Genomic DNA, 15876 nt, shown 5'->3' with positions numbered 1-15876 from the left:
AGAAAAAAAGGAAAGAAAATCCCCAAAATACGTAAGTCAATTTGAAACGACTATTATGAGTAATGTCTTTTGGTTTTCTATAAAATTATTTTTCTACTTTGAGCCTGACAAATGATCCTCTTAGATTTTTGAAAGATTCCTCTGAACTCTTTGATAATGAACTCTCCCTCTTTAATAGACTACCTGAATTAGAATCTTCTGGGGTGCTTGTTAAATATTTGGGTTCACAGGGTCCATCTCAGATTTTATTTAACAAACCCACAGCTTTTATATAAATTAAATAAGTTTATTATACTTTATACTGACACAAATCAATATAATATGTCTACAGTTGTATATAAACTTTATTTGTAATAATATTTGTGATTTATATGTGAGGAGTATTACATTTAAATAATTAGTGATTAGATAACTCATATAAGAATGTGGTCTGGTAAAAATTCTTCCATGTTATAGGGCTATAGTGTCTAATATGATAGCCATAGCCACATGTGGCTATTTAAATGTATATTAAGTGCAATTAAATTATGTACCATTAAAATTAAAAGTTCATTTCCTCAGTCACAATTCAGCTCCTAGCCATAATTCAAGTGCTCAATAGACACATGTGATTTAGTAATTACTATTATTAGACAGCATAAATATAGACCATTTCCATCCTCACAGAAAGATCAATTGGGCAGTATGGCTCTAGAGTTTACAGATAAGAAAGCCTCCACAGGACATGTTAATTTGGACCAAAATATTATTATATTACCTTCTCCCACTGTAAAGTAAATTATGTTGTCATCTATGTCCAATCCATCTGTCCCAAATACACCAATTGCTGGAGAGAAGCCATGGTGAAAAGCACAGCCTCGAATATAGGATGAACCGTGTTCTTGAATCTATAAAACATTGGGATACAGAGAACATTTTAAAAATAAAATTACAATATATTTAAAGAAAAAAATTGAAGTAAATGATTTTCATTAAACCTTGATCAATCATCAATACTCAATTCACTTTCTCTTAAAGATGATTTCTCCATAAATCTTTAATATATCCATATATAAAATATGCAAATTTCCATGTATCTGAATTTATTATTAGATATATTAAATATATATGCTTACTTTAAATGCAGATTCAAAATTCTCAAGTGCTTTTCTATGCATTTATATTCCTATTATCACTTATAAAATGCTAAGGTGCTAAAAATTACTTTTTTAAGAATAGTTCATGATGACAGGGATTTTTTTTTATTATAAAAATTCTTTAGGCAAGGAGTTACTATTCAAATGTCTATAGGAACCATTCAGTGAACAGGTTAGGGGTTTCAATTTAAACCTAAAAGATTATTTATTTATTTCTACTAAGAGATAGGCTGTCTCTCATTTTTCTTAAATCACCAGCCCTCTAGGAATATTTATTTTCCCACTTTTGATGGAGGCATAGATCAGACATGCATTTCATTTGAGAAGTTTGAGCAATACGCTCTTTGTTTAATAGAAACCATTTGGAAAAATGTTTTTGGTCATTGCAAAATAAAGTGGATATATAAACCACTATTACAGATCTTCAATTTTTTCACCCTCTATACTACTTTTCCTATGATTTTTACTGGCCTTAAATAAGTACACAATATGGATGGAATCAAATCCTACTTATATAGGTCTAAAAAGTTAATGGGCCAAGAAAGTTTTATTATATTAGATTATAATTTTAGCTAATATAAGATGTGGCTATTTAGAAGTCACATGAAAATAAAAATAGTTTACGTATTTTTAATATACACAAAATTAAAAATAAAGCACAAACCTGTCCTAGGTTAAGAAACGTTACAGCATATCTTGGATCTGTGCTATCCCTGAAGCCTTCTTGACCACTGTGATAAAATTCCACATTACTTATTCTTGCATTTCCTAAGGTAGGGAAAGATTTAAAATTTGTTTTTCTTAAAACAGTTGGAATAAAACATTTTTGAAAAGCTACACAAAGTTCAAATTTTTCATGAAAAAATCATTAGTTATTATTTGATCCTTTAATCCGGAAGAAGTAGTATTTCTCAGACCTCTTTTCATTGTACTCACAAATAGCCCTTTTCAACATTTTTTTTCTTAATAGCCTGCACTCTCCCACAAAATTTTAATAACGCATATATACCATATATCTGTTAGTGTACAGTGGCCTTTTGGAGGACCACAAACCATTGTAATACCTATGTTTTTTGCCCCCACCCCCAGAACTAAGTTTTTCCTCCTGGGGTGGGCGGTGATATTTTCGAATTGAGAATGTATGGCATAAGGCATAAGATATAATTTACCTGACACTTCCCTTTTGATGCCATAAAGAGCTTTTAAGGGCATTATCTTTTATAATCTCTTTCAGAATATGTGTTGCCAATTATCTGCTGGTCAGCTTATCATAAGTACCATCGAGGTGACAAAGGGTAATTTTACAGACTACTAACAACAGCAATAACAATCGATGAGAGATTGCTCTGTGTCAAGTGCTGCACTAAATGCATAACAGACAATATGGGGTTTAATTCTCACAAAGCACCCTGTGAGTTAGGAACTTTTATATCTCTATCATCTAGTTAAAAAAAAAAAAACTGAGGCCCAGGAATTCATGGCTGGAAAATAACCAAAGAGAATATTATTTGTTCAAAAAATGATACTTAATAGAATGTGTTGGAGAAGAGTTATTCTGTACCAGAAGAGAAAGCCTACCTTGAAATCCATGAGCCAATTCTTATATACATGGTTGAAAAGATATGAAAAATTGAGATAATGATAGAGAAGACATGATTACTATAAACCACCTGGGCTTACAAAAGCCACAGATATGTTATCTTTACTCACATCACAAAACAATATATAGGAGCAAGGAAAGACTGTCAGGGTTCTTCACCGAATTTGAAGTGAGAAAGACACAGATTAATATTCAAGATCAAAGCAACTGTACCCCTTTATTCATCTGTTTCTTCATCTTTAAAAGAGGGATAATATTTATGCCATAACATTATGAGGATTAAATAAGATAGTACGTGTTTAATGCCTAGCACAGTGCCCGTGATCTTGTGTCATGATCATCATTACCATCACCATCATTAGCAGCAGCAGCAGCACCATCATCATCAGTTAAACTTCCTCTGGCAGATTATGAACAATAAGTAGAGGCTGTAGTGAGATTGCTGTTTTCTCAATATAAAGATTTTCTAGAATAGATCCGTTGCAAAATGAAATAGGCAGTGTTTTGAACAAGTGAGTACCTGCAGCAACAGTTCAAATCAAGAATGGATGCTCTAGTCCTAGTACCCAGATTGTGGGATCCAAATAACATCTTCCAATAAAAAGAACCAGAATTACTTGGAGGAACAATTGAGTTCCAGTCTTAGAAAAAAATTACAGTATGTGCTTCCCGTATCAGAAAGTAAAGAGGCTTAGAAAACTAACTCATGTCAAGAAGACAGGCATCAACATGAAAAGGTTCTGAAAGTCAATAATGGAGCATTCTGAGTATTAATCAGATTAACAATCACAATGGATTTGAACACAATGGATTTTTTTTTTTTTTTGCAATTGGGTTGTTGCCTAGGCTGATTTCAAACTCCTGGCCTCAAGCAGTCCTCCCACCTTGGCCTCCCAAAGTGCTGGGATTACAGGCCTGAGACACGCTGTCTGGCATAATTCTTGCCTAAAAATTGAGCCTGAAGCCTCTAGTTTTAGATCACCTAGGCATAGGAAATACAGGGAGACAAGAACAAGTTAAATTTCAGGAATGCAATCACTAAATTCCAGAATGTTGGAAACTCCACAGAATTAGAGGACCAACTTCTTTTATAGATAAAATGCAAGGAGAGATGAATGAATCAGAGATTTAAGATTCATAACCAGTTGAAATGTGGATCTTATTTAGATATTTATTTGAAACAAGAGGATGGATGGAAGGAAGGAAGGAAGGATGGAGGAAGGGAGGAAGGGAGGGAGGGAGGAAGGAAGGGAAGGAGGAAAGGAAGGAGGATACTGGGGAAATTTGAACTATCATTTGATAAGAAATTATTATTAAGAAATTAACATTTTTAGGTCTGATATTTGTTGATGTTTTCTACAATGTCTTACAGTTACACACTAAAATACTTCTAGATGATATAATGTGTGGTTGCTTCAATACAATCCAGGAGCATGTAGAAAGTGGATGGAGGTGTAGGTGAAACAAGATTGGCCAAAGCTGATCATCGTTGAAGCTGGTGATTAGTACACTGGGATTCATTATATTGTTTTCTCTATTTTTGGTGTATGCTTGAAATTTTCCTTAAACCAAAACAAAAGCAACAAATGATCTGCGGTACTTAGTATAAAATTATCTCTGTTAGGTGAAAGACTGGTCTAGCTGTTACCGAAGGTCATTGTTAATTTGATAATTCATTTTGTCTGTGAAGATAAAAGTAAAAGCAGTAATTTAAGAGAATTTACTTGGAAGGTAACACCTGGGCTACATAATCACTTTTTATGTTTTATTTTCCCACATAATCTTATTTAAAAAGTGAGCATTATGTAAGAGCTGACTAAATATAGATGAGATCATGTTATAGCTCATTTAGAAAAATAAACTGAATTTATACTAACCTTTAAATGTCATCATATTTTCAGTGAATGAGCCAACCAGTATGCGTGCTCCAAAAGAGTCCTCGGACCAACCTGGGTAATCTTCACCAATTATTTTGATGTTCCTACTCAGTATCCCAACATCAGCTGCTAACATGTAGCTCTCACCAGTTCCAGGGACATGGTATTTTTCAGCTGCAGCATAAAGGCAGCTAGATTATTGCCAGTGCTGAGAAATATCTGTCTTTACTAGTTCCTTTGCAGTTCATATGCTAAACAGCTTTCTAATAAGCCAAAATTCAACATGAATGCATGAATTATTAGATTTACATGTTTAAACATATACAGATGGCAGTCTGATATTATGATATTCATATTTATAAAATGAAATATAACCAAAAATATTTCCTCTATTTACATCAAAATTATTATTATCAGCAGCAAGTATAAAGTTACTACTTAACAAATCTTGAAGGTAGTATATAATCACTTCAAATTACACATGAAAACCCTGTTGTATGGCAAATTGAGAAGTGTATTGTAATTTTAATAGGTGAGAAAATGTAGAGAAGTAAAAGAATTTGTCCAAAGCTAGGAGGAGAATCAACAACGCATGGCAATTAACACTCCTGCCACCTAAACCTTGGTTTGTTCCACTTTCCCTGTGGCATATTTTATATCAACCACAAGATTCTTTATCAATAGGTAGTAGCATGTCCAATACCATCTGTACATTTACATCTTAACAATTTGTAAAACATAACCTAGATTACATGCCACATTTTACAAAATGTTATTCAAAACTTTAAGACAAGCAGGTGCATTTCAAACAGAGAATAATGCTTGATATTTTAAATGAAAGAATCTATAATGTCAAACTTCAAAAACCAACTGTTTTACAACTAATTACAATGAAACATTTTTCAAATAAAACTTTTCTTTAGATTTAAAGAAAATATATGATATAGAATTATAGACACATGCACTTCTATCAAAGTACTGCTTTAAGAAGTTCTTTTCAGTTTCTTTTTCACCCAAGTCAAACGTCTGCTAGTCTATCATGCTGTCTTGCATCTGGAGTTCATGTGAGCATCAGGGGCATCTGAAAGGATTTTCTAACTTTACACTACTGTCTGCTCCCACTTCCTGAGATTTGGATGAAGGTACCATGCCAAATGGGGAAAGGCTGGAGTGCTGGGAAGGCCCTGCTCCTGTAAGTGGAAAACTCATCTTCAGATCATGCTTATTCCTTCTTTCCTCAACAATTATAGTTTTATCTTTCCATTGTTACTTGTCTAAATGCATTTACCACTAAAGACTATATCCATGAAACAGTTTAGGACAACAAGGCTTTTGGATAAAGGATTCTCAAATTTCAGTGTGAACAAGAATCACCTAGAAGCTTGCTTTAAACAGAAAGTGTTGAACCTTACCCTATAAAATGTCATACACTAGGTCTTTGCTGAATATTTGCTGAATGGATGAAAGCACATAGCGGGGACTATCGGTAACCAACAGAGAAAGACAGCGCTCACTGGGTATCATTGCCAATCTGAATAAAATGCTCCTTTAACATATTTGTGACATGTTTTATCAAAGAATTATAATTACAGAGAAAATGTGAATCTTTCAATACAATTATATATCTATTTGATTAAAAAGCATCCACTTACCCAAGTGAGTATAGGAAAGGCTATCATTAAGAATGAGAATTTTATGATCATGCAGGATTTTAACGATACTTCTTGTTTCTGTCTGGTGGAAATCATAGCTTGTGGTTGTTATCACAATCTCTTCTCCCTCCTTAGAAAAATTCAAGTGCCAAATTTGAGAACAATTTTAAAAATGGGTTTATATTTCTTGATATCATTATTAAATAATTCAAATTTAATTTATATCTCATTGGCAATTATGGTATTATCAGAAAGAATAAACAGTACATTAAAGTCTCTAAAATATATATGCTTGTGTTTGATATTAAGAATTATAAATTTTGAATTATCTGAGCATTTTCTTAACTTTAACTCAGCCGTTTAGCAAAATCACAGCAATATACCTTTCTAAAAAAGTAAAGACATCAAAGCAAACATACTCACATTTTTATTAAGAACTGATCAGGACAATATTATTAAGAGTTGAATTTTTTTCCCTAGTTTTTTGTTTGTTTGTTTAGTACAATTAACTCTCACTTGTTATTTCTGAAAGGCAGAAAAGCCTGAGGAAAGTTAAAGGGCAAGGCTAAGTCCTAGAACTTTGTATATTGAGCTCCTCCTTATCATCCAAATCTCTTCTCAGATGTACCCTTGACAAAGACCGTCTCTGGAATATTCAATGTTATTTGCCACTCTTTGCCATGGCAGTCTCTATCACACTACTTGTTTAATTTCCTTCATCATGCACATTATCTGAAATTAATAGATATTTATTTGTTCATTTAGTATCTGACTCTCCCACTCCAAAGGAAGTTCTGTTATAGCTTGGACAAATTTCTTCACCACTAAATCCCGAATGCCTAGAAAAACGTGTGACACTTGGTTAAATATTACTTTGATACAAAATTTGCAGACAGTATTAATTGGATAAATAATAAGGATATCAAAATCACTTAATTATTCTCTTTAAAAAGTAATCACACCAGAACTATCGCAAATAAAAACATATTGCAAATAGATCATAATACTTCTCAATAAACCCTCTTTCTATTTACCCATTATAAACTACACTAAGAGAGCAAACCCAAATGTTTTGATGATTTGCATTGATTTACTCAAACTAAGGCTCCCTTTGTTCTGTGAGTCTAAAGCTTGTTCTCACCAGAAAGGAGCTGGCTGAGATCTGAGAGCTTGGAGATGAAATCCATTCATTTCTCTAATTTTTTGGCATTAAAAACTGTATTTTAAAACATGTGGACTCTATGGCTTGTGCATGGTTTATGAGCACAGTAGAGATGAGAATTGCTACCATTTATACTTTATTAAAAGATCTCATTTAACACAGGCAGTATATGGATATCATTGGGTGTCAGAATTTGTTTTCTTTTCAAATTCTTAACATGTAAAATCATAAATTAGAAGTGAAGAGGCAACCAAGATAATAAAATATATTTTAAATAATTCCATTTTCTGTTTTGTAAGAATTTATAATAAATAATTTTATCCAAAAATGTTCATATTCTTCTTTTATGACTAATACACATTACTATAAAATATGACTAATATATTGTATATACATTTTAATGACTAATAGTCATTTTAATTTTATCCAAAAATATTCATATTTTTCTTATATGACATATATTAATATAAAATATGACTAATTTATATGCATTTTTATGACTTATATATTATATATTAGCTTCTATATACATAATATATAAGTCATATATTATATGACTAATCTACAGTCATATATGTCATAAAATGTATATACATAATATATAGTCATAAAATATATATAAATACAATATACATACATATGTATATATGCACACAGACATAATGTTCTCTATTTATTTTAAAGGACCATTGAAGCCACAATTTTTAAATGCCTCCTATCAGGTCAATTTTTGCAAGCTTATTGCAAAATACCCATTTTTCATCTGGCTAATCACATGAGAAAATGAATGCCCATGAGAGTAGAATAGACATTTTTTCAGCTGACCCACTGTATATATTCATGTTCCATTACATAATTATTTTCTCTACCTGCCAATCCACAGCATCCATCAGAGACAGGACGTTGGAACCTGCATCTGCAGTTTCTGAGAGCTTAGTTTTATATATTGAACGTGGAATTCCATGAAGATCTAGCTCACCAAACACCCCTAAAGAAGAAAAGCACACTCCTATTTATTCACCACACAGTACTGAGTTAGGTGCTACTATAAAATGAAAATGTTCATTGATATATTTTATTATGTGATTAAACATTTTAGAATGAAAGGAATGAATTGGTGCTCTCTGCTTGGAGCCATGTAAGAAGACTTTGACCCTTTAACCCACTTCTGGAACTCTGGCTCATAGACATTAAAGCCAGTATACAAGAGTACATGAATGAAGATGCTTACCACAGTAATATTTAGAAACATGAGGAAACTGGAATTAATCCAAATATACATCAAAAGGAAAAGGATGGAATAAAGTTTAATATACTAATACTGTAGAATAATAGGCTATAAAAAAGAGTTTTATCTGTACATTTTGATCAGGAAAGATTTTCATAATATGTTCACTGAGAAAAGAAAATTGCATAATAATATACTTAGTTTGACCATGTTTTATGAAAGGAACAATACTATCACCACAAATCAGTATATGTAATATGAATATAGGCATCCTAGATAAAAACATAGGAAGACACACAAAAAATTTTAACTAATGCTAGTGTCCTTAAAAGAGAATTAGAAAGATGTATATTCTTTACAGATATGTTTTCTTGATATTGTTCTATGTTGTTTAATATATTACTTTTGAAATTAAAACATGTAATTTTTTTTAAAGATTGAATTTGTCTGCTTCAGGACATTTGTGAATGGTGAGCTAATTCAATCTCAAGCAATTTTTAGCCCCTTATTTACTTGGTGTCAGTTTTAGAAATCGTACAGTAAAACAATGGTAGCACATGCTTATATGTGTCTCCTAAATAAATATGCAGTACCATTCATATAAACAGTTCTTAATTGTGACCAGGTTAAACTCTTTCAAGCCATTTGCTTTCTGAGCTCAAATAAGAATATCCACAGTACACCAATGCAACTGGGAAATTAAATCTCAGCAATAGCTGTGATTGGGTAATTGATTGCAGAGTCAACTGATCCACAGATTATTTATTAATACTATAAATGGAATAATGTGTAGGAAAGTTACCTTTTAAGGTAAAAAAATGTGAAACATAGTTTTGCTTACATAAAGAAAACTGTGTGAAGAAAACCAGATTGGAAAAATAATATACACACAAAGAGATTTGTTAATATTAGTTTTGTAATAAATTACATTTTGGTTTAAAATATGCACATTTATATCTGTTTCTACCTGGTGAAATGTGATGTGATTTAATTCTAAAAATCTCTGCCACTTCTATAACTCTTTGTAAATAAAAATAAATTTCTGTAAAAGCTTCTGACACTTTTATATCAGAAGTACTTATTATGATAAAGTATTTATCATTGTGAACTGATAGGTACTTTAGTGCCATATATTTTAAAGTAGATTCTCAAAACAGATGTGACACTTCTGGTATCTGTAGACACACACCTAAGACCTTTGCCCCTTGATTTGGTCCTTCTGGAAGAGCCCAGTCTGGGGTAGTATGATTTCCTCTAAGAACGATCTTTAAGTCTCCTTTAAAAGGGTTATCTTCCCAGCCACCGATTAATCTACCTCCCTGAAATAAAGCAGAAAATTGTTAATAGTTAAAAATTGACCAGAAAAAAAAATCCACCCATAAAAAAGAAATTAAGAAGTCACTGGAAGTCTCCCCTAGTAAAAAGGAATGAGTTTTGTTATATAAAGAACAGCATTATAACTGGAAGTGACTTTAATTTCACTTTTGGATAGGCAGTTTAAATGATTTTTCAAAGGTCAAATTCAATATCTACTTATGGACAGAAGCAGACCTAAAACTGAGATTTCATAAGACTTAAACTAGTGGTGTTTGAACAGACCATAATGTATTTGAACGTAATATCCCATACGTAAGATATACTCTTCACGCTTACACCCAAGCTATGCCATTTATGAGTCGTCATTATTAATACTAACAGCTATCATTAAATGCTTGCTATTTCCAACACGCATAATGTGTAAGGCTTCACATATATTATATCATTTAACCTTTCTTTACACCAAATTCATGAATTAGTATTATTATCCTTGTTTCACAGGTGAGAAAACTAATGATGAAAGAGGTCAAATAACTTACCCATGGTTACCCAACTAAAAAACAATGAGGTAAAGATTCAGTTGTAACTTTAATTTACCTTAAAGCCATTCATCTAATCAAAATATGATGCACTTTTAAAATATTAATAACCAAGTTTCTGGACTTTATTCCTTCTCTCAAAGAAATAATAATAATTCTAACTACTTATTATTTTAATGATGCTTAATAGCTTTTTGGCTAAGCTATTCTTTTTCATAAACAATATTACAAGACTGACAGAACAATCGAGCTGATTAAGCTGGTACAGGTTCAAGACCATCCGGGGTTTACAAGGAATGTGGGGATTGTTCTGAATAACTGTAACATTTTGATTTATTTTCTCTTGCTTTCATAATTCCATTTATATCTCTTTGGGTTTTTTTTTTTTAATACTGTTTGTTTTCTTTAAAAAACAAAAGGCTTAAATTCTTTTAATTTTTTCAGAACTCCTAGGACTCTTTGTTGGAACAAGCTGTTGGTTTAGCCTGACCTCATAATGACACAGATATTCTATGCAGAATTGAAACTGGGCTAACTGCAAACTTAAGAATCCCATAATAACTACTCCTAAGAAATGTTTAGTTCGTAATTTAAAGGAGAACAGAAATATACTGGACTTACCTGAGACTCACATTTAATGGGCTAGAGTCAGTTGTACTTTTTATTCACACCAATTGAATATGCTTCCTTCTTATTATTTGAGTAAATATACATCTTAGAATTAGATTAATAAAGATATAAACTATAAGGCCCTCATTCTTACCTGCAGTGATATGTAGGTAGCATTCAAAACAACTTCTCTGTAAGAAGATTCTGCAGCTCCTACATTATATTTATCTTCCAGTTCTAGAACCCCCCAAATAATGAGTCTTTCCATTGATGGCATATCTATGTCAGCTACCATCCATGTTCCTATAAAACAATACTTTAAGAAATATAACATAGTCCATAAACTATAACCTATAGCAAAACATTGACAAGCTTATCATTGAGTCCTGGTTTTGAGTAAGTTTATTAAATGTCTTTTCATATAATACCTGATTCCTATCTCTCCCAGAAATTCTACTCTTGTTAATTAATGGTCAGGTTTAAATCCACAGAAACCCCAGAAGGCTAGGTTTAGTATCCAGGATGCATTAATAGAGTCCACTTCTTCACACTTGCTCTTTCACCAAAGTGTGCTGATAAAAGTGGAAACCTAACTGTGACATCTACCCTGCCATAGTGTTAATATTACATAAAACAAACATTTTATTCATTTGTGTTTATGTATTTACCTTCAGGTATAATCACATTTGCCCCTGGGTGAGGTACAGTATAATTATTTTCTTGTGATGATTGCCAAAAAGAATCATTTGACCATAAACTGAAAAGAGAAGAGAAATACTTCTGTGAATTATGACTTGTTGTGATATACCCTAATTTTGTCTAAAATGTAAACCATTCCATTTCCCCATAAGATTTTACATGGTGGAGAAGAAAAAAGAAATGCATGCTTTGTCCTTTTAAAGACCTTTGACACATGGGCTATTTCATGGGGAGTGGGGGTAGAGGATATCGTTTGCTAGATTCTGTGAAAAAAGGTGTAGAAGAATGGTCTCTGAATTGACAAGGATGCACCAACGCCATTAAGCCCCTGGCCTGGGATGGGGGTGGCAGATCTGTATCTAAAGTGAAGGCTAGATTAAATTCAAATAATTTTGTAAAGTGCATGGGAGGACAGACAGCCCTCAGTTTTCATCACTATTCCTTCTAGAAAATACCTTTTAATGCAAATTTTTTGAAGGATATTATTATAAAATTGGTGATATTTTCCCACTGGAAAACATTCACAATCATAGCCTTTCATTCTTATCCATACCATCACTCACTATCAATAATCATGTTTTGTATTCCCCTTCTTCTTATTTCTCATTGTACGATCAACAAAGCCCACTTAAAGTAAGCATTAAGTTATATAGCTTGAGCCTTCTGTTTTAATCCTGAGGTAGCACTTCTGGGTCAAGATACTGTTTTGTTTTGTATTATTCATAGCTAGTTGAATAATACAAATTAATCAATCCAATTATAACTATTTCCAGTAGGGAAAATTCATACCGTGGGAAGAAAGAAAAACTATACCATGGCATATATACATAGTTTATCATAATTTACCTTTACCACATTCTGGCCTAGAGCAATCTAAATCTGTTATAGAAGTCATAATAAACGTTAATTAAATATTTAATAATTATATCTACCTTAGAATGCATAAGGGCCTTGATGATTCTCTCTCCATTCTTGGACATGCCACACCCTTTCTATGTCAGGGCACCTGCACAAGTTGCTCCCTAGGTCTCTCCCACCCTTCACTCAGCAAGCTCTTCTTCATCCTTTGGGTTGCAGTTGGAATAACCCCTCCTTAAGGGTGTTCCTAACCACCCCACCCAAAGGCTGTCCCTGCCATATTGCTCTCTGTCCAAGCCCCATATCCATTCTTTTTATAACATTTATTGCAACTCACACTTACATACTTTATCTTCTGTTTACCTTTTTGTTTGTTTATTTGCTTGTTTTGTCATCTCTTTGGATTGAATATGAGTATAATGAGATCAGAGATCACATCTATGTTGTTTATAATTGAATCAAAAATGCCTGGCACATAGTGGATACTCAGTAATTTTTTTAGTGGTTTAATGAATATATAAACAAATTCAATTTTTGTTCTTTTGTACAATAACTGCTACAGTATCTATTTATTTTGAAATGTAATTCATCTAATAATTATCATTGAGTTGTACTTGTTACACAGTAGTGGGCTATTCACTGCTCACTAAATGTTAGCTTTTAGCATCATCATGATTTTTATCAGTAGTATTGTCCATAAGGGATGCAAATATACATCAAATCAGGATGATGCCTTTCAGGGTCTTAAAGACTAATACTGAATGTACTAGTACCATCATGTCCAGTAATTACTCTAATACAAGGTAGAAAGTGATGCTTCACATGAGAAATAAAGGTAAAGAGCTACATAAGTTACAAAGATAGAAATACTGTTTTTAACTAGAAGAATTAAAATATATTTGAAAGAAAATTAACTAAGTTCTATTATGAAATTTGACCACGGTGGTTATTCTAGAGACAGCACCTGCTAAGAAAGCATTGGATTCTCAAGGAGACTTAATTTCTGGTGCTGTACTGGATATGCATCAGTGAGCTCTGTGATCTCAGGTAATGCACCTATGTTCACTGGGTGTCAGCTTTCTCATCTATATAATAAGGGAATTGGGCCAGGTCTAATAATCTAAATCTAACATTCTGCAACTGTGAGGTTACCAGTAACTTTCACACGTAATTTTTGTAAGACTTTTTCATTTTCTTATGAAGGTTTTTGTAAGGCTCAAGCAAAGCAATGAGTGTGAAAGTACTTTGTAACCTACAAGACATTGTGCAGAAGTAAAGCATTATTGTTTCACCCAGGAGTGACATGTGAAAAGGATTATGTTAAGAGATATTGGAGGGTATCAACTACAAAAGGCCTATATACTTATATGTGGCTGGTCGCTTCTTGGGAATTGGTTTTCTTGATGGGGGATGTACAGGAAAGCAATCCTGGAGAATACAACAGTAAGCTTGGAAATTAATAACAACGTCTTTCACATCAGGGTCCAGGTTCCCAGAAATGGGCTGACTCTGATGAAGGTCATTTCTTCCTGACACTGAAAGTGAAGTAAAAAGTAAAAATGGGTTAAATGAACATAGTGACCAAAGTACTTGAATGTAAACAAAATTATGGCATTTTGGAAAATGTTCTTTAGGTAGTAACTTGAATTATAATTCATATGTATGGAAGAGATGTGGAGAAATTCTGATGATGTACATATTATAAAGACATACATAGTCAAATATTTTGATAAAAATGAATGTTTTAGAATTTAATTAAAATTTATTCTTACATATTTTAATTTTCCAAATAATTAAATAATAAAAATGGAAACAAAATATGTATCAGCTTCCATTGTATTCATTCTCTCTAAGTCTATGAAATAAAACTGTCAATGTGTAAGCATGCTGGTGTCACCTTCAACATAAAATGAAAGTTCTTAATTCAACTCAAATCCTTTTCAATAATAATTTTTTTCTCCAGTTTTTCCATTCAGCAAACATTTATTGAATCTTATATATATTAAGCACTGTACAACACATTTGCTTATTAAGCAATTTTTCTCATCCTTTAGACAAAGCATCAGATAAAATATCACTCTGCCTAATGACACATACCCAAATAATATAGAGTACTAGTGTTTGCTTCAAGGTGCCAGTCTCCATTCTTGCTAGTATTCCAATTCAATGGATTTGAGGAACCATTCCTCACATCAATAATATTAAACATATCAGGATTTTGAGTGAAGTTATGTGATATAATTACATAGTCTTCTTCCTATAAAAGTTTGTAGAAAAATGTCACTTGTATGTTAATATTCTTCATATGACACATTAATTTTAATGATATATAGTTAGCCCCTATATTATGTTAAGATTTAAAAGTTTTGGCTTTAGTTTGTTTTTTGTCTTGAATTTCTATTTCGTTTATTAACATTTTACATGTCTATGACAATAATGCTAGTTCTGTCACTAAGGCAATGAAAGGATCTCTCTCTCCTGTGTGTATGTATATATATACACATATACATTAAGTATACACATGTATAGTGTATATATATGCATACACACATATATATGTGATGTATGTATGTATGCATACATTTAGAAAATATTTTATTTAAAAAATTGACAGATACAATTGTAGACAATATTTTATTTCTATAATGTTTAAAAATATTTAAAACAATGCAGCACAAATGTGTAGTATAAGTGGAAGAACATGTATAAGATGGAAAACATCCAATTCAGGATACTGGCTACCATTAGAGGTGGAGAATAGGAAATGAGATGACAGTAAATAATACAGAGGGCTTCCACTTCATATACCTTTTTTTAATATAAATTAGAAAGTAAATATTCACAGAATGTTAGATTTAGATAGAGTTAGGTAGTGGCCTTTTTTTTTTTTTTTTTGAGATGGAGTCTCCCTCTATTGCCCAGGCTGGAGTACAGTAGGGGGATCTTGGTTTACTGAAACCTCTGCCTCCTGGGTTCAAGCGATTCTCTTGCCCCAGTCTCCACAAGTAGCTGGGACTACAGGTGCCCATCACCACACCTGGCTATTTTTTTTTTTTTTTGTATTTTTAATAGAGACAAGGTTTCACCATGTTGGTCAGGCTGGTCTCCAACACTTGACCTCAGGTATGGTTAATCTATTTCATTATATAAAAAATAAAGTTCTTAACTGCTGATCCCTGAGATATCATAAACACTCAGT

The 15876-nt window shown here is 32.3% G+C and overlaps 1 protein-coding gene across 1 annotated transcript in view; it reads right to left on the bottom strand.

The window, feature by feature from the left end:
• Positions 1 to 15876, bottom strand: part of PKHD1L1 (PKHD1 like 1) — a 191211-nt gene that overhangs the window by 32916 nt on the left and 142419 nt on the right. The window contains 10 exon segments of the mRNA XM_031669316.1: positions 758 to 887; positions 1801 to 1904; positions 4614 to 4787; positions 6266 to 6395; positions 8297 to 8415; positions 9845 to 9974; positions 11275 to 11423; positions 11789 to 11877; positions 14041 to 14212; positions 14775 to 14934. Of these exon segments, the coding sequence (XP_031525176.1) occupies positions 758 to 887; positions 1801 to 1904; positions 4614 to 4787; positions 6266 to 6395; positions 8297 to 8415; positions 9845 to 9974; positions 11275 to 11423; positions 11789 to 11877; positions 14041 to 14212; positions 14775 to 14934 (1357 nt within the window).

The sequence above is a fragment of the Papio anubis genome, chromosome 8, assembly GCF_008728515.1.
Source record: "Papio anubis isolate 15944 chromosome 8, Panubis1.0, whole genome shotgun sequence".
Lineage (NCBI taxonomy): Eukaryota > Metazoa > Chordata > Mammalia > Primates > Cercopithecidae > Papio > Papio anubis.
The sequence above is the reverse complement of the archived record's forward strand: the minus strand, read 5'-3'. Positions and strand labels throughout refer to the sequence as shown.